The following is a 21,097-nucleotide window of genomic DNA, read 5'->3' on the forward strand; positions in this document are numbered from 1 at the left end:
CAATACATCACAAACTTTAGGAAACAAAATATGCAAGAAACATTCCTTGTGTCTGAGATCGGCAGAAATCCGCTAGAATCATGCATTAAAAGGCAATTTGAAACTACATCCCCTCACCCCTCACCCCTCACCCCGCATCCCGCATGCTGCGTCCCCACCCCCGCACACACACCAACCCATTTAAAATGATGTAATCATAAGGCCATGGGTATTGTTTTCGCATATTCATGCAAACCAAGGGTTCAAATTAAATACTGAATGGTCACACAAGTATAAGGTCTCAATATATAAAAAGTAAAACGGGGGAGTACTTTAAAGTCCGCCACCTTCTAAATTTGAATCAAGAAATCCAAATCTTTTAGAATTCTGATTTTGGCAGGTGGTCATCCAGTACATATTTTAAATGCCATTATCTCGGGGCATATCCAAGATGAACCAAATGATCAGATCCTTTTTCATTGTCCTCATTTGTTAAAGAAATATTACACTACAATGTGTTGGAATGGCAATATATCGTTAACCACATTATCTGCATGGGTGGAAGTTTGGATATGGCTTTGCTAATGATTCCTTCAAAACAAAATGGGAGCAATGGACTTTGGACATCGGGGATACAGTTGGGGTGACTACCCTCTGGACGCCTCGTATGGTAAAGGCCAAACATACTGAATCTGACATTAGCATGGGAACTGAATTTCCTGTTTCAAAAGTGTGAATTATGTTTGGAAAATAATAGATTAATAGTTGCTTATAATGAGCAACTGCCAACTTGGAATCCAATTCCTGCTTCTAAATCTGTTGTCAGATTAGGCGCAATAGAAAAAGACATATGCCACACCTGTCACTGACGTGAAAGGGGCCCTTAACGGAAGTTCAGTGAGAAACTGTGTGAAATATTTAATGTACACGTATGTAAGGCTGTCTTCAGTCACGTCATCGTAGTTAATCGTTGTCTGTCACCGAATGTGTGACCAGTGGCTTTCATAGTTAAATGCCGATCATGGGTCTGTCGCTGTCTCCAGTCAAATACGTCATCGGTGTATACTATCGAAGTGCATGCCTTCACTCAACACGTCACCAGTAAGTCGAAGACTTCACCAGACAACCGAATCCGCAACACATGCCCAGCACCGTCTGTAGTCGAAACCCTCAAAGTAGTGTAGAGCATTTATAAGAGTGTGTTGATAAGATATTCATCACTGTCCAAATTAGTTAAATTTCCTAGAAAATTTCCTTGGAAAGGTGTTTTCATGTTGAGTTAATGAAATCAAGATCAGTGGAGATTCATGACTACTGTCAGGGATGAACTATCAATCAATGAAAACCAGATCATCTGACGCTTTTCCAAGTTTTATGTAGCACCACTTGTTCACATTCGCACATCCCGTACTGCACTATATCATGTGACTGATTTGCTGAAAAGAGTTTTTGGACTTACATAGATTTTGGGCAATATTCCTACTAGGCTACCACACCGTTTTGGGAAAAAAGTGTATACCAGAAACGTATGTCTCAGTAGTTGATTGAATGAATCGGTTGGATATTCGCGGTTACTTGTTTATCATAAACGCGGTCGAAGAGAAAGCTTACATGTAAGTCCGTGGTAAGTAACTTTGGATTCCATTGCACAGATTCGTATATTTTGAGGCCGTCTTGATTATCTGGATTATTGCGGAGTGCGGTGCTCCTATCAAAAGAACAGAAATTTACTGTAGTTTTGACTACATATGGTTGCAAGTGATACAATTCTGTAAGATTAAATTAAAGAAGAAATGTTCCAGGGGAATGTAACAAGAAACAATGTTTTTGACTGGTATACACTTAATGTCAGTTCAAGACTTAAATGCTGGACAGAAGAAAGTAGACATGTTGCTAAAATGAAAACAACAACGAACTGATGATTCGATGGTAACCTATTTCACATGACAGATGTAATTCAAACATTGCGTTTGCAGTGTGTTAGCAAATGTCTTCAGTCGAGTGGCGTGCAGATCAACTGAGTAACTGTTTGTTCCCATCTAGTTTTCCATATGTTTCCCTTTGCCAAATTCGTTTATTCCTTCTTTGAAGGGCATTATCGAACATGTATAGATGAAGGAAAACGAAGTTCAATGGATAATCAACTTCTTTATTGAAATGGGTGATAACGGTGTTAGTACCTGCACCGAAACGTCGCACCTACTGCAATTAAGAAGGTGACTATCTATAGAACTTCGGGTTTTTTTCAGATTCATGTAACTGCAAAAAAGGCATAAAATGGGTGGAGAAACTCAAACCTTGAACACGACGTCGATCTGTTGAGTATGTCCTGGTTGTGTCATTCCTGACCTATTATGGAACCCATTCAGGAAATATCAACACTGTTTGAATTTTACATCCTGTGAAATCTGTTCCAAGATGTATTCAAGTAGTCCCTGGTTCTGACATTTTGAAACAGGTTTTCGACTACGAAGCATTACCGACGTTAAAGTCGATTCGAAGGTCTCTCAAAAGCTCAGCTGTGACACAAGTAAGTAAATTCATTCATAACCCCATAGATCAATAACTCCCTTTCACGATTTCCGAAGACTACCATTGTCTTTCAAATGATCAGCTGTGACACAAGTAAGCAAATTCATTGACACCTCCATAAGTCACTAAATCCCTATTACGATTTCCAAAGACTACCTTTATCTTTCAAATGATAAGCTATGGCACAAATAAGCAAATTCATTAACACCCTCATAAATAACCAAATCCACATCACGATATTGTAATGAGTAATTTAATTCCTGTATAGTCTCACAGAACGGATTAAAACGTTTAATCAATAAAACAATAGAGCAGAGTCTAAACGTTCTGAGATATGGAATGAAGGAAATGCAATTTATAACAGTGAACTCATTCCTCATATTTGCATATAGTCTGTTTCAAGTCCGGATGATGTAGTATGTACGTGCAGTGACACGGGGGGCACGACACAACTAACGGTGCAGTATGAAATCAGTCCCTAGGGGGATGCCATTAGCTGCAAATCAGCCCCTTGTAATTATACCGCACTAAGGCATTCATCATTGCCAATCTTGCCACTCGGTAACCACTGTTCCGGCGGACCATACCTCCTGTAACTTTCACTACACAGAGCTCTTTTGGCGTCAATGGATTTTTCATATCCGTCACCGACGGTCGTTGGTGTATTTCCTTTATTCAGCAACATTAGCGCATGCGTATTTTCAGCCACTAAGTCGTTGGTTACTTCCGCAGATGGAAGGGTAATTCGCTTCGCTTTGGTTTTGAATTTTACTTCAGACGCTCGGCACTTTCGATGCGAACCACCATTTATGAGTCTATTTTTTTCGCTCGATTTCCGTATGTTTCTACTGCTACAGCAAAGACATCTGAATATTCTCTTCAAATGTTTGGGTCGTAATGTGAAGAGGCCATAGAGAACTGGATTCAGAGCACTGTGAGTCATGAAAATGTTCTCCGACACAACTAAGGCATCTTTGAGTTTTAGCTTGTAATTGGAATATATACGCAGCAAGGTGACAATAAAATACGGCGTGAGGCACACGAGAAAACCGATGATGACTGTCAATGTCATCACAATTGCTCTTCGTTTAGATGCTGTAACTAAACCCCGACGAACAGAGATCCTTGGGTAATCCTGCCCTGGTGCTGGTGGTGTCGGAGTAGGTCGGTTTTTACCATAAAGCGAGTGTGATTTACTACTTGGGTGCTCGTTCGTGGAAGCGCGAGCCCATACAACTGTAATGATATTGGTATAGCAGAACAGCATGACACACGCTGGAACCAGCAAGATGTATGTTGTCATGAATGTAAAATAGAACTTGCGCTGCCATTCCTCTGTGTAGCCTCGACTGAGGCAGAGACGTTTAGGCGTCCCGTCATATTTCACACCTTTATTTACCTGCACGAATATAGCTAACTGGGGCAGAGCGAACACAAAGGCCATCGTCCAGGCGACTGTCACCTTCAACCATATCCGAGGTCGATTGGCCAAAGTCTGCATAGGTTTCACGATCACTTGATATCTATCAATACTCATAGCTGTAAGCAGAAATGTCGCACTAGCTAGAGTCACTATTTGTAAATAAACAGAGAGCTTGCATAAAACAGGCCCCAAAGCCCAATCCCCAAAGGCAAGAAAGAGAATCTCAGTTGTGTTTGTGATGAGAGCTACAGCTATATCTCCAATGGCTAGGTTGACAAGAAACACATTCACTCTCTTAATCCTTCTCGACTGCTTACATAGCAGCATCAGCATTAACACAGAATTGCCAACAATCGTACATATCATAATAATCGCCACAACAGTAATACGTTCCTTAACCTCAGGAGTCCACACATATTCCTTTGAGGTTCGGGGAGTGGTCATTAACCATTCACCGGTAATATGGTCATCCAAGGGGAGGTAATCCGTGAAGTTTGGGTTTCTGGTTTCAATAAGAAGTACTTCCTCTTCCCCCATCTCGGCTCCTCACAGCGTATGTTTGGTGCAGGGACAGGTGTGAATACATTCCTCCGCTCATCAAGGGAGGTCTAATGGGAAGGTGGTGCTCAGATTTCTTTGAGAGCGCTTTTACCAAAGAAAACGAAGAGTGGGATTTCAAGCCTAACGAACCACGATGAGCTTCCTTGCGTTTATCCACAGATCTTTATCTTACTCCCTAATTGTGGAGCACCTTCGTCCAAAGCTTTCCAGCTGGGAGGCAAATGTTGAATGAATTGCTGAAACAGAAACAAAAATACGATCAGATTAAAACGTTTCAGAATATTGTATGTGATAGAACACACGACGCACGCAGCTATGATGTAAAATAATAATTATATATTATAATTGGGGGTGCACGAATGATAGCTGAAATAATAATATGAAATCATATTTGCAATCTATTCAGGTTTCGGGTGTCAAATTGGAATTGACTGAATGTGGAATTTAAATTATTTACTTCCGTTTCAATTAATATTAGAGTGTTAATGTGGTAATGAAATCTGAATGGGTAGGGAGAGATGAAGACAGTATTACTGCTGTGTATTATTGACTAGCTTCGGAGTAGTTTTAGTTCACTATGAAAGTAACGAGTTATAATTTCCTGGTTTAGCGATGTGTTCCTCTTTTCTGTAAGTGGTATGCCCATGGCGATACACACGCGCGCGCGCGCGCACACACACACACACACACACACTACATACTTGTGTGTAGTTAGCTTGTGATGAGTTCTCGAACTTTGGTCGAAGTACTGAGATTTTTTATTTTGCTTGTTTGCCCTTTGCATTGAATGTTTTCATTTGTTTGAGTTTTTTGTTTGTTTGTGTTTTTGTTTGTTTGTCTGTTGCTTTGCAGCAATCTCAGTCATACTCTAACTATATGGCTGGGGTCTGTAGATAGTCGAATCTGGATAAGACAATACAGTGACAAACAGCATGAGCATCAACTCACGCAATAAAGATACAATGGCATGAAGTAAGAGTTTAATATTCTTGAATTTAATTAAGAACAGTGATACCCAAAGATGGAACCGCGTACATTCATCACTATTGTACTGTGTCAAAGTTAAATGGGGTTTGCAAAAACATTGAGTGAAATGGTAAAGGTGGTTTGAATGCGATTTCGTCGGATAAAGACTTTCAGAAAATCATTGCTCTTCATGAGCTTGAACATTATTCTTACACGAGTAGGGGTCTCTAATATATATGGCAGATATGATCAATGTGGAGCCCAGGATTCTTCTCAGGTTAATTAAGATCATTTTTGAAAAAATACAAAGTATGACTGTGTGAGTGTCAGCATTTCACATTCTTGAAACAAATTATCTTCTGATGTCCACGGTCACACCAAATAAAGGGTCAAAATGTGCTCTTCCCAAAAAAGGGGAATACTATGAACAAAGTGAACATTCTCAGAGTTCCCACGAGTCAAGTAACAGCTTGTTGATAGTAAACAGCGAATTAACGAATTACATGCCGTTAACGATCTTGAAAGGTGAATGAGGGTAGGACGCTTTCTTTTGAGCTTAATACCGAGACGATTAGTATATATTCAGTGACGATCCTAGAGGGTTCGCAAACTCCTCTTACAAAGCCTGTTCAAGTCCAGGCAACGAGGTCGGCGATCTATGACTGACCTGACATTCCTGAGCTCATGACTGACCATGGCATTATATGGTGTGGTGCCACTGAAGATGAGCTTTGGTGATGTGTCTGCTCTTTCAGAGTGATTCCGGTTGAATAAACGACCCATGCCAAAATCTGACGCGGGATCTCAAGTAGACATTGTTTTGACGTTTATTTCATCCATGACCTTATCCATGAAAGAAGTGCAAAGCGAATTGAAACACTCCTCCAAAGAGTACATGAAACCGTTGACGATCATACATTTTACGCGTCTTTTGACAACCGATTTGTAATGAGGCTGTACAACACGTGACCATTGAGCATGGAGATGACCTGTTTACGATATCTACTTAATCGTGTGACCAGTGCACCGCACTCTATCAGCCTGGAGCGTGTTTACGCAAATTTGATTCGCAGTTTAAACCCGATTCCGTGTAGCCTTTTTCGGATCAATCGTATTCTTAACGGGGTCGATAACATATTGGGTTCATTGGTACCTTTTCATGGTCTGCTAATCACAGACCGTGAAACATTGTGCGTCCTGAGTACTGCATGATGATATCTGACCTTCGCCAGCAAATCAATAGTTTCCAGACAAACATGAAATCACTCAAATCAGCAGAATGCAGAATGCAGAATGCAGAATGAAAACAAGACCGATTGTGACAGTGATTCACAGTATTTAACTGACCTTCCTTAAAAAGTTTCGAAATCAGGAATGACATCTTACAAACGTATAATGTCATAGTGCGGCCGGCGCTAGTCTGGCGTATAGACCCAGAAGCAAATGTATCCAAGAAAGCCCACACAAGTCTAGAAAAATGTGGCAAGTCTAGATTTACTTAGCTTCTGAAAATGAAGAAAGTCTCATCGCTCCATTTCATTATATCATTGATCTTTTTTTATTATCAACTTTTTTCAGTAAAATATGTTCATTTCAGAGACTAGTTGTCAGTCTAGATCGGCGCATGGAATTTCGGATCTGTATTGGAATTGCCTTACGCATACAAAATGTTTGGTGTCAATAATTGCTATTATTTGTACAATTATGTGGAATATATATTATATAATTCATGACCCCTACTTTTTGTAAGAGCATACAATTGCACTTCACTGTCAGCTTAGCATTTTAATTATCCCATCCATTTTTCTATCACTGTGGTCACAATATAGGTAAGGAAACACCCAACTTTGTGGAACCATTTGTCTTCAAAGTCCGTACAAAGTTGAATACGTGCACATGTGTTTGGTTTGGTGAGAGTCAGTAGAGCTTTAGTTTGGATTACACAAACAGCATTAAGCTCTCTGTGTTATGTTCAGCCCAAAATAAGCTTATTTGGTCTGGAAAGCGACGCAAGCGAGCATCAGAATAACCGTAAACGCTAATGTGGTTTTTGTTAAGAATTGGTGCGTGTAGACATATTGATTTTCAATAAAGACCGTGTGAGGGAATGATGCATGAACTCCGCGTATGGACAATACAGTGCCTTTGATGAGTGAACACGTTTGGTTTCACATCAAAACAACCATTGTATCCTTGTCATTAGTACAATACGTTTTTAAACTGACATGGCGTACAACGCTGACCTGCGTACAGTCACCTGAGACAGCGACACAGGTGTAACATGCTCGTAAATAACACTGATGGTTTTTTTTGTTATTACGCCAGAATTGCATTTCGTTGCCTCCGTTTCAGGTGTTTCTTGAGAGTTGAGGATTGTGAGGGAATGTATGTCAAAGGAAAACATGATTCTTTCATTCAGGTAGTTGGTGTAGAACAGAGGACAGTGAACGAACATTGGAGAAACGCTTTCAGATCCGTAGGACAATTTGAGAAAACAATATCATGGAGGAAACGTTGGAAGTATCTTAGATCACATATCCACTTTTTAGAACTACGCGTAAGTATTACAGACAATATTTACACTGCGCAACTAATGAAGAAATTCTTATCAGTGAGTGAGTTAAGTGTTACAGTCACATCGTTCATCTATATCGTGACTAAAACATGTTAAAAACAATATAAAAAAGCCTGTCAACAAAAAACATTGAAATAACTAGATTGTCACAGAATATAAAACTGGTATGTAAAGTTGAAGTATTTTAACTGCAGAAGACATTGCAATGTTAAAACCAGGCTTTAGTTTGCCAACAGATCAAGGTAGATCACCATACCGTGGACATACACTCTTGTAAAATATACGGAAGTTGTGGAATGGTGCAAGATAATGGGTGACAAAGTTTGCAGTATGTCAGATTACTTCCCCAGTTTTTCGAACTATACATAAGTGTCAGGAGACAAAATCAGCATTGCTGAAGAACACTGAGTACATTTTGGAGACACACTTATCAAGTGTACAGAATTGTTTCTGAGAAGACTATGGAAAGAAAGTTGGTAATACGTTAGTTAGATTATCGACAAGTATAATTAAAACATTTCAGTTTTCCTACAGCAATAATGGACTAGCCCAAACGGCTCAGTAGAAGAATTTCTGGTAAAGAACTTAACTGTCAGATGGATCGAAGGGATGAAGAGCAAGCAGGTTTGATCCTTGTTATTGCTTGTTAAGGAATGTTTGTTTCATTAAAGATGTTTTATAGTTAGCATTTAATATTTACCTTCATATTTTGAGATGATTTCTTATTCTCAAGTCTGATGAACTCAATCATACCTAGAAAATACATCATTTATCATAAATGGCAGGAGATTGCCCTTGCACATTAACCATGACTGGTGTGTAAAGAGTAGAGTATATCACTTCACAGTGAAGCATACCATATGTTCCTTTTGGAGGATTCCTCTACAACACGTCCACAACACGACAGCACTGGCGATGCAGTGTTTAGACCTGCGAGTGCCGATACCATTCACGTGGACGGTACATTAACATCTTGCCCTACGCTTTGGGATCATGTGTATATCGTTCATGCTCGAGCTGGTAACTTGCCTACTCTGGTGTAGGCACAGCTTCCAGACAGACAGATGACGACTTACAGAAGAGTTTTTAGTCTACTCCAGACCCATGCCAACAAGACGCTGCAGAGAGACCTTGCTCCATCCAATGTTCAGACCTTGAACTATGCAGGCTGTCGAAACTGAGGTTCCTAATGCCGAGATCGAGAGATGTTTCTTTCATTTCACTCAAGCCATATGGAGCAAGACGCAACACTTGGAATTAGCCAGACTGTACTAGGTTGACATTAGTGCAAACAAATGTATGTAAAATGCAATGAAATGATATGTATCCAAATCGATTGTTTTGTGTTCTCTTTCTATGCCTGTAATGAGTATGGATTATCCCAATCTTAATTAATAGATAATAAGTGTGTGCAGTGACCTTATGCATATTGGGGTGCGTAACAACTTGCTTGTCTAACAAATGGGAGGATACCACGTAGGGGGTTCAGTGTGTTTATAGAGAGATGATCTGTTTGATTGGCATTTTGGAAGTGTGGTGAGCAAACATTTTTGATGGATTACAACTTCTTTAATTATATATGATGCGACGTTTCGGCACGGATTCTCAAACCGTTGTCAAGCTAGAGTGATAACGGTAAATGTATTCATACCGAAATGTCGCATCATATACAATAGAAGAAGTTGTTATCCATAAATAATGTATATAGCGATGCTGGGTTTTGTAAATAGATGCACTCTTCATTTGCGTTCGATTCAATCAACAAATACTGAGATGGTGAACTACTGCGTGGCTGGAAACTGTCGTCGTTCAAATACACAGCAAAAACGTGAAACTGACAATCTGAGTTTCCACCGGTTTGCGTCCGATCCAGTCACCCGGGGAAAAGTGGACGCAGATTTTTGCAACCCATGGACATAAGAACATGTCATGTTTACAAGTTTCACACCTACCTGTCTGTGTAATTACATAATGTGACACAGCAGGCACACAATCCAAACATCAATGTATTGGTGACCTGATAGGTGTTAAGTTCAAACTGCATGTGGTCAATTATTGAAGCTGTGTATTGCATATTGTCATTAGAGGACGGGCAGGCAGACACATAGGAGTCAACGAAACAGACATTGAGTTTTGTTCGACAAGTTTTGTTTTGACAAAGACAGTTTTTTCTATGTTTCCATCGGCATGTATCAAAACATTTCAGTTTTCAAACTGAGCACGTTTTAACAAAGGAATTAGCATTTCTAATGCGACACTTTTTGAAAACTTAGTTTGCAAATCTGCATGTAAGGGGCCAGTGTATTTTCATTACTGCGGACCCAAGATGCCTGTAACCACAAGAAGCATCTCTTGCTCTCCAGCTTCGACCACAACGATAATCCTCGCACGCATCACTTGCTGTAGTGTTACGCGTGTATGCTTGATGCACTGGATAGTCACGACAGACGGGATAGACATACAGAGAAATGCAACTGCGTCCTGAGGGTACATACGGCAAACTGATGTGACAATGCTACATGAATGTTTGACACAGAACAGAGAAGTAGTGATTGAATAATTGAGTGAAACACAGCAGAGGTGTAGAAACTACGTATGACCTAGTTATGAAAGATTTCATGAAAACCGGGACGTACCCTTATGGGAATTGTTAACACATGTTAACACCACACAATGCAACGAAACATTAGCGTAACAACCCAGAAACGATATGTTTCAATGCCTCAGGTATACGGGATTTAGATATGGTCCGGTCAACGTCCATACAACTGTACTTATCACGTACTGACAGCTGCGAGCTTATTATACTCTTTTATTGATTGTGAGAGAACAGCTTTCACAAACTTGATCACGAGCTCATGGGGAATGTGTTGTGTAAAATGTAGTTTTCGCCTGAAAAGGGACGTTAGGGAATAGGAGTCAGTTTTAGGGTAGTTGGATAGTGAAAGACTATGAGATTATAGCGCGGGACCGTAACGCATAACTAGTGCCCTTTGCCCAGATTTACAGTGTGTATTGGTAAAACCATGAAGGTTTCGGAATGCATCATAGTGTCTCTTTTGTCGGAAGGTCATTTTCATTTTCCTGGGCCCACTTGCACAAAGCGATCTTAGCACTACAATGATTGTAACTCCCATTCTCCAGTATAGGCTTAAGATAGATGTAGCGCTAAGATCGCTTTGTGCAGGTGGGCCCAGGTCGGTTACGTCGATATTTGTTCTGTGGTCAAATATTACTTCACCCGGGATCAGCTGTCATGCATCTATTCACTTTATTCCTGAACCGATCTAGAAACCGAAGCAGAAACATTTCAAACTTGAGGTCACAATCATCATTTGATTCCAGCAATAATTACATCACCGCAGAACAGCAAGTTTTGTTTGTTTCATTTCCTGCCACGAGCAAAGAAGTGCTTTCCTTTCCTGGAAGTTCAATACGCTATGCTGTTGTCAGTGTATATACAAGTGTTACATGCAACCAAACTCCAAAACATGGTCGTTAACATACATAATATCTCCCTTGTGGGCAATTATATAAACCTGTCCCCTTGTTAATCAACGCATACAATTTGTCCCTTGTGAGTACTTGTATAAACTATGCCCTTATTCTTGACGTACACAATGTGTCATTTGTGCGCTGACATATACAATAAGCTCATTTGAATGTAGTTACCGCATAAATGCATTTGCCTCTTTTAAAGATGTACTTATGTAAATGTCATGATCAAGACCTCTGTCCATCATAACATACTTAATGGCATGCATGGAATGTATTACTTCACTTTGTCCATGCACAGTTAACGATACTGGTCTTGTCAGGGATTTACTTGGTATGAGAAAACATGGAAGCCGCACCGTCGGGAGAAATAACAAACCAAAGAACGTTTTTCAGTAGGGTTTAGTTGGTATGTGCTGTTTATCTGTGTACGGTCTTGACCATACAGCAAGGGCTATCACCCGAGATAATTGGCAGAGGCCAGACCATGGCAAATATAAACTGGCCTCCGTAACTGTCTTTTCCAGTAACGTACTCTGACAACTAATTACATGCTTGGACGTACAGCTGTACACAGAGGATAAATGTCTGAGCTTTGGCATTATTTAGGGAAAGCGTCAGCGTGTGTGTATATGTATTGCTGACAAAACATCCTGGTTAAATATATGCCCTACTGTGACTGTTCTCAAACATCAAGGCCAGAATAAATCAAATACAAAACAAAACGATTCAGAATGCACACTCGTTACCAACAGCTGGGTTTGGCTTGACAGATGCATAATTTCTAGTGGAAACAGGTTGCGTTCTAGGCGGTTATTCGATCGCTTATCAAACATCACAAATCTACCGTAACGGTTCCTTGAACTATCTACTAAACTTCTATTTGTTGATTTGTAGCTATTCCAACAGTGAGTCACCACTCGCTCGAATCAGGTGAAATCAACATACGATCAAGTTACTGTATTTTCATATTAATGCATATGTTGTTTTTTTTCATTTTAAAAAGCTGTTCTTTATCAATCAGGCAAAGGCAAGCATGTGCCCTATTCATAAACAAGGCACGGTAGGAATGGTTGCTAGGCATCGAAAGTCAAGAGTGATAGTGATTATTGCTTTTATTATGACGTACAAGTTATCGATATAGTGGCATTAACCATCTTGCCTGGGACAACAACAACGGAACTGCCTTTCGCGGTAGCATATTGGAAATAAATAATTTTGATCCCTACCATGGCATCGAAATTTGATCTGGCTCTCTGTGGATTTGTTTCCAGACAGTGACAGGTGTGACGATTAAATACGTTATAACCAATGGGAAAATGTGAATCATTACAGGTAGTCTCCAGAAGGTCATTGCAACAGCATTACGGTTTTGGTGGTGATAAAATATTTTTATCATAGGCTGATGTGGCAGTTTTGTGAAGATAAAAATTGATACTGTGATGACTGGAACAGCGTGTTTGTCACTGAAGTGGCATGTGGCGATCAAATCAATAAAGTAATGGAAATCACACCAGGTAGTAGTACAAGGGGTCGAATTAGACACGGTCCAATCAGCAGGTTCAGAGAGCAGCACGTCATTACAGTAAGTTTAGGGAAGTTCTAGAGATAGATACAAAAGATCCAAACACAGAGTCTCTTACAGAATGTAAGGGATAGACATCATCGTTACAGACCACATTAATGGACAATGTCATAACTGACACGACCATCGTAGTTAGTCGAGAGTGGGACATCATTGTTATTGTACAGGTACACCAAGGTGCTGGATACAAGGTCTAGAGGTGAACATGGTAAACATACCTATAGTGACAAGCAAGGTCACTACAGCATGTCTAGAGAGAGAGACACAGTCATAGCATGTCTCGTGACAGACAAGACCATTTCATCTCGTCTGGAGACAGACAAGGCCATTACATCAGATCTAGAGACAGACAAGGCCATTACAGCGTTTCTTCTAACATATATGGTCATTACAGCAGGGCAAGAGACAGCAAAGGTCATTACATCAGGTCTAGAGACAGACAAGGCCATTACATCAGATCTAGAGACAGACAAGGCCATTACAGCGTGTCTTCTAACATATATGGTCATTACAGCAGGGCAAGAGACAGCAAAGGTCATTACATCAGGTCTAGAGACAGACAAGGCCATTACATCAGATCTAGAGACAGACAAGGCCATTACAGCGTGTCTTCTAACATATATGGTCATTACAGCAGGGCAAGAGACAGCAAAGGTCATTACATCAGGTCTAGAGACAGACAAGGCCATTACATCAGGTCTTGTGACAGACAAGGCCATTGCAGCTTGTCTAGTAACAGATACGGTCATTACAGCAGGCCCAAAGACAGACAAGGTAATACATCAGGTCTAGCGACACACAAGGTCATTACAGAATGTCTAGTGACAGACGAGGTCATTAGAGCATTCTAGTAATAGACACAGTTACACCAGCAGGTCTCATGGCATACTGACAGACTATTGCTGCAGGATGTGACACAACGGTCGAGAGTGAGACGCTTTCATTACAACAGGGTGTGACTGAACGCGGGATCATTAGATTGTCTAAATTTATACATCCCCGGTGTTTCCACAGGCTTGTGACGATGACTTTGGACTCCCTCTTGGCTATGTCTATGGATTCGTTGTGTTATGATGTAGAATCACTGTTCCACAAAACAGTTCGGCATCAATGGGTTAAGTGTCAAACTATTAAGATGTTTAACGCTGAAGTCAGTATGTTATCACTGAGAACATAAACCTTCAGTTTAAACATCAGAGCGTAGCCTCTACAAGAAGCTGTTTATCAGTTAAGTCGCTATCTTGAAAACAGGAACCTCTGAAGTGAAAACTGGACTGTTGTCTCTGTAGCTGTCTAGATCTCTTAATTGCCTTGTGAGTGAGAAAGCGGTCTTTATATTGAGTCATTTGATAAATCAGTTTGATCCACTATATTTTTTAAAGGAACACACCTCCTTACTTCTCTGTGGTTTCTTTTAGGAACTCACATCATGTAATCAATGCAGAAACGCATACGCGAAACAAGAAATGACAAATCACCGGTTTCTCGTGAATAAGTCATGCAACTTTCCCACGTTCAGGAGACATAATCTGTATCCTCCCAGCCCGCCAGTTGCTCTCTAGATCAAGCAATGAAGGCTAGCAAATAAAAAGCCTCATTGAGGAACTGCGTTTTAACTAAAATGGCTTTACTGCACGGAATCACCCTTATGTGCCCCTCCCGGTGTAAGTGGTGAATATGTATGGCTCTGTCAATCTACTGTGCCCCTTCATACCACCATGCGTTCAAGATTCTGCCAAAATTGATGTTTATGCTTATAACTAAGTCTGGTTCACTGACTTAAGTCTTGAAGATTGATGGTCTCCTGTCAAAATTGTCGAAAATCTGTTTCCATTATCTTGGAGCATATGGGATTCGTGAAGGACGGGCTTAACTGAGAGATTTCCTGTGATGCTGTTGTAGCGACTCTATAATGATTGCGTATTTTCCGAATTTAAGTAACTCTTTTGGGTATGGCTGATGTCACATTATCCGTATAAATATTCACGTCATCGTGTGTAAAACAGGAAAGTAACATTTATGGTTTGGTCCAATTAGTGCCACGATTAGTTGACTGTAGCATTTTGACCCATAGTGTTACATCATCTCCGTGATTGTGTGCAACTGCATAAATCGATATGTTATGATTTCAGGACACCGACATCTTCTCTGTGGTTTAGACACACTACAGAAACATGTTTATTTCATGATGTGTCCGACTTGGAACACTGAATGAGTTCAAAGGCACTGCCGGCATTTACACTCTGTATCAGAGGTTGCACAATATCATATGGGACTGGTTCCCATTATTTTATGACTTAATAAAAGTGGCGATCATGCCAAGGTAACTTTGCAGAACCAGTCCTCAGAGTGTCTGTGACATTCAGTTGTGCAACAGAGGAATATGTGAGTATGGTTTTGAATATTCCAACATCACCCTGGCCATTCTATTTCCAACAGTCTCCATATTGCCATCTCGGAATACCTATTCTTTAAAGACATGGGACAGAATGGTCACCGTCGTGACTGACTGTTTGTCATGTCAGGAATGTGTCTCATGATTTCAGTCCATGGTTTTGCCTGAAAATGTCCAGGATCATTGGTGCCTCTGCTGTATCGGTTAAGGAAAATTTCGTTTAACAATGAATCAATTGTTTCCGTGGTGCAGTCGGACACACTAATATAAAAACAAACGATACAAATATTTCTTTTGAAAAATTGTCTATCACTGAATTGTCAGGTCAAGATCCATATACTTATAGACCGCCTTTACATTAAACAACAAATACCAAATGATAACGATTCAGCGCGACCCGTTGGCTGTTCTCTATACCATAAGTATGGGGACACTTTGTGTTTAAGCGGTTGAATAAAAAAAATGTGTTGGTGTGTCTCAGCACCCTTGACTTTCGCTGTTTTGGACAATGTTTCATTTTACTCAAACTCAGCATATGATCCAGAAGCATAGTTCTTGAAAGTTATTCGCGAATGCAGTATATTTCAAAATTGCAAAACCGCGGTTTGGCACAATTGCGTTGCAGCCCCAATGGTGCACGAATTTGTATGGAAAGGTCGCATCAGCTATATGAAGTTGTTTATCCATGATGTTCTTCCTTATCTGACTCTCTAACTTCTAAATATGCCTCTCAAAGAGGTCACAGTGACCTAGTATTGACAACCATTGTCTGGTTGAACATCTCATTACAATGGTCAGTTTAAACGTGCTGATGACATGAATTACTAGAACCACTGCCGTGAAACTCAATTTGATGATCAGTATATATACACTGTCCACGCTTGAAGATTCGGATTAGAAATGGTCTTCAGTAATCCATGCTTGTCGTAAGAAGCTCCCAACGGCATCGGCAGGTCAGACTAGCTGACTTGACACATGTGATCGCATTCGAACTGCGTAGATAGATGTTTATGCTATTGATCACAGGATTGTCTGATCCCGACTCGATTATTTACAGACCGCCGTCATATAGCTGGGATTTTGCTAAGTGCAGCGTTGAATAAACATTCAACTAACCAAAAAGGCACTGGCAACCATAATGGAGGAACAGGGCATCTATGGGAATCCTGAATTATTGTTTGAACATATTACTGAACCCATGGCCGATGACCAAAGTTATATATACCTCTCGTCTGAATCAGCAGAGACAAGGAGAGAGAAAACGACAGGTATCATCCGTTCTCGTTCGGCTATGACAACAAGTCATGATACCAACGCTGCCACTAGTACCAGTAGTTTTCTGACTTCTCACATTGTCAAACTGCTACCTAACATCTGTTAGTTATGTACGTCATTTTATATGGAGAACCATACACCAACTGCCCATACATATATATGATCCTGATCAATTTGGCAAGGGTGCCTAAGCCAAAGCGTTGTTAGTGAGTGATTGAGTTAAAATTTTAAGTCACATCATCAATATTACAGCCATATGGGGACTAAATCAAATTGCAATTTTTTTAATCAAAGGACAGTAAAAACTAAAAAACTAGATTATCACAGATACAAATTATAAAGATTAGTAATCAAATCTGAAACAGTTTAACTATTGAAGGCGATACAACATAAAAACAGGCAGTAGATCGCCAACAACTGTAGGGAGATTACCACGCTAGGAACCATGTAGACCGAAATGGTGAGAAAATACTTTTTATGATATCTAAATAACCGAAAGCTTCAACGTGTGCAGCAATCAATCAAATGCAAGGGGAAGCGATACAATCCCATCAACATCTTGACTAAAGAACTTTTTTTTTTCATTCTTGTGATGAAACAGGGAGACGGAAAAGAAACCAAGCTGATGCTTACTCACTCAATCACGTACTCACGTTAACGGACTGCAGGATGTACGAAAGGAAAAACTGTTGGAACGTGTGAGTGACTTTAGTTTCACGCCGCTTTTGGCAATATATCAGCAATGTCGGGTGCAGTAGGAATGAAACCAGAACTTCATGGCATTCCTGAAGTCTGCAGTTATAGGATTTACATAGACTAGGACATGAAAACACCTGGTGTCATCATTGATTTCAGAGTTCCATCGTATTTCAGTCTTTTACGCTATTTTGAATCTGCAGATAACTGAAACGGAGTGCTCTATGGTTTTTATGTTTTATTCGCAGAACTTCAAAAGGACGTCGTGCAGTCGGAACTTCAGAAAGCAAAGCAATAAGGTATTCTTTTATTATTATTTATTGGGGCTTTGGGGTTTTTTTTGTTTGTTTGTTTGTTTGTTTGTTTTTTGTGTGTTTTTTTGTTTGTTTGGTTTTTTTTGTTTTGGGGGACTTTTTTGTTTTTTGTTTGTTTTGCTTGTGTGTGTGTGTGTGTGTGTGTGTGTCTTTGTCTGTCTCTGTGTCTGTGTCTGTGTCTGTGTGTGTATGTGTGTGTATGTGTGTGTATGTGTATACGGGCTACCAGACACAGCCAGAAATCACAGCTTCAAAGAGTCGAGCTCATGTTTGAACTGAACTGCATACAGCATGGCATACGACAAATGTTCTTTTGTCAGAATCTCATTTTTATAGTCATCGATTGCAAGGAATCTTCTTTCGGTAACAGATGTGTTTTCCTATTATTCCAATACCAATAGCGTACTAATTTAGTTATTACGTGCTTGCATAAAAACACAATTTCCACTGGAGTATGAATACTTTTCTGATCAAAGCCAGTAAAAAGATAATACAAAGTAAACCAATGTATGAATATAACATTATGCATTTTTACTACCTTCGTGATTAATATACTACCATTTCTGTAAAAAGATACATAACTGTTGTAGATATGCAGATATGATTGTGTTTAAATCACACGCCATAATTGGCATAGCATATGACGTCCTTACATTAGTTGGTATACAATACATAATCGTGTTTTGTTAATTGGAATGTGCATTCATGTGAAGAGATAACCCAGTATGACAAATGCTGAAAACATGATGACGCACACATTTCAAATTATTGTTCTGAGGTCAAGGTATAGTTGTAAACAAGAATCGCTGATCTTATTGATAGTACTAAATGAACTGATGAGTTGGAAACCATGCGTGACATGCCACATCGCTGGCACGAGAATCAATAGAGAAGATTCAGTGTAAATCGCTGCATGTCTATATTCAATTTCAGATAATCAGGTGGAGGAGATTATAACAATTAGACACAGCGCGATCTGCTACACACGCCCAGTATTGAGCTGTTTGATCGTGGTTAAAATATTTGTAAAACTGAGTTTTCAACCCACCAACGTTTTAAAAACGTTTGTAATTGTTTTGTTTAATTTTAAATCGTTGCATTATCAATTGTATGGTTTTCCAGTTTTGTTCCAAGAGAATACACGCATGTCGGCTTAGAAAAGCAAAACTGTACTTTCGTGATGTTTTATTCCAGGTTGCATCCTTGACAGCGAATGTTGTGTAAACGCCGCAGCAGGAAAAAAACTTGATGACTTGCTAATGATAGATTGGTTGGTTGGTTGGTTGGTTGGTTGGTTGGTTGGTTAGTTAGTTAGTTTGTTAGTTTGTACTCCGCAATATTCCAGCTTTTGGAGGCAATCTCTAAATAATCCAGTCTAGACCAGACAATAGAGTGATCAGCATCATGAACATCGACTTTTGCAACTGGACGCATCGATCTGCGCAATTGGAAACATATGTCAACCAAGTCAGCGAGTCCGACCAGCCGATCCTGGTCGCCTCTTATGGCGAGCGTGGGTTACCGAAGATCACTTCTAGCCAGTATCTTCTGTTTATGGTGGAATGATAAGCATCACATGACTGAACGCCGGAGGAAGACGTCACGCAAAGCGTTTGGACGACTCACGAAGACGTCTTTTCGGCACTTCTATTAGCGGTGTGTACTGGAATTTGTTAAATCAGGAAAACACACCGATACAATTGTTCAGGATTTCTTCATTATTTTTGTATAGGATATGACATAATTTGCATACATGATGTATGACTTACACAATTATATCATAATTATGTATAATAGGATTCCGCGGGTTTTTTTTGCGTTTTCATTGTCTTAAATATGTGGAGAAAGCTAGCTTGTATCAAAACTTTTGTTTTAACTGAACACGTCCCGCATATCTTGTGGACGTTTGACAGCATGTGAATATTTCCCTTGCTAGTCTATTCTCGCTCGATTCAAACATTCTGCGAGAAACGAAACATGCTTCCGTTTTTGAAAACTTCATGACGCCATATATTCTATGATGACGTCATAACATCTATGGTGACACCAGAGACAGAATAATTATTATTTTTCAGGTCTACGCTTTCACGTTCATGAAATGTAACATGTTTCGGGTTTCAAATACTCAATTAAGCACCAAACCAACTATTCATTGCATAAGCGTTTTGGGGAACAATAATATAATCTTTCATGGCATAAACATGATTATAGCATAGATAATACATCCTTGCGTGTTCATATTTGATTTTGATATCATTCACGCCTGAAGAATTACATTTTGCAAACATGTGAGAACAAAAAGTATAACACTGAAAGCATTTGTAACAACCAGAACTTTGACAAGAAGTTTAGTCCCTGCAGCGACTTACCTTACTTCTCAAGTAGTATGCAATAAAAAGAGTTTTACAAGCGTTAAATCGCTTGTCCGACAGATGACCGAGAGTTCTTCTTTATCTGTCCCTTGTCCTCGCCAACGCGCGCTGACCACCACAAGGTGTTATCAGCATGACAGAAGAAACATCCACACAGCGTCAGCAGCAACACAAGGATTTGCAAAAACAATGACAGACGTCGCACCTCCCACTCACGTATGTGTAGTATTGGAGTTCCTTCTCCAGATTGAGTGCTGAGATTACGATACATCAACAAGACTCGACTCAGGTCTTAATGAACAGCAATTATTTCCTCTTCGAATATCATTACATACACATGCCGAAGTGCCAGCTATGTGTTCCAGTGTATTTGTAATCCGTCGTGGGCTCCTTGTTTAAAGACTTCTAACGACTTTGTGGTCGTTCTGCACCGTCAGGATCCCGGTCTTACACATACTCCTGATTATGGTGTTTGTGGAACTATGCAAAAGTGGATGCTGAACACCTCCCCTGTTACAATGTGGGATGTATGTGCCGCGCGGCTAATGTGCCGCCACTGACGTCGTCACGAGATCAATGCTAGTGGTTACTATAAGCGACGTTGTGGTAGAGTGGAAGCAACAGCCAGTCAGTCAACAGCACGACTAGCACCAACACGGGCTCTGGCTGAAAGCTGGGCGGTGAGCGAAGCCTATGGTCGCTCCTACACACGTACAGGGACGCCAGATGTAGTACTACTGGTGGCCGATGCAGGTAGATGATAAGAGGCTGTTTCTGTCAACACTTGAATCTCTGGTGAAGTCATTGCAAGATTGGTGCATAGAAATATGGAGTTTGGTTTATTTTGACTGCATTAATCACCCCATTGATAGGAAATTGGTAGCATTTTCGTGCAGTGAAGTGCGTGTAATTACTCCTGGAGTAGAAAC

At 40.1% G+C, this 21,097-nt stretch overlaps 2 protein-coding genes across 2 annotated transcripts; one reads left to right on the forward strand and one right to left on the reverse strand.

Annotated features, from left to right (window-relative positions):
- Positions 1–2,768: 2,768 nt before the first annotated feature.
- Positions 2,769–20,697, reverse strand: LOC137298321 (neuropeptide S receptor-like). The gene is made up of 2 exons (XM_067830524.1): positions 20,166–20,697; positions 2,769–4,731 (listed from the first exon to the last, which is right to left on the reverse strand). The coding sequence occupies exon 2, from the start codon at positions 4,469–4,471 to the stop codon at positions 3,029–3,031; it is 1,443 nt and encodes a 480-aa protein (XP_067686625.1). The 5' UTR covers positions 4,472–4,731; positions 20,166–20,697; the 3' UTR covers positions 2,769–3,028.
- Positions 13,363–15,275, forward strand: LOC137298644 (uncharacterized). Its single transcript, XM_067830926.1, has 2 exons — positions 13,363–13,890; positions 15,249–15,275. The coding sequence occupies exons 1-2, from the start codon at positions 13,363–13,365 to the stop codon at positions 15,273–15,275; spliced, it is 555 nt and encodes a 184-aa protein (XP_067687027.1).
- Positions 20,698–21,097: the final 400 nt, after the last annotated feature.

The sequence above is a fragment of the Haliotis asinina genome, chromosome 10 (genome assembly GCF_037392515.1).
Source record: "Haliotis asinina isolate JCU_RB_2024 chromosome 10, JCU_Hal_asi_v2, whole genome shotgun sequence".
In the NCBI taxonomy this organism is placed as follows: Eukaryota; Metazoa; Mollusca; class Gastropoda; order Lepetellida; family Haliotidae; genus Haliotis; species Haliotis asinina.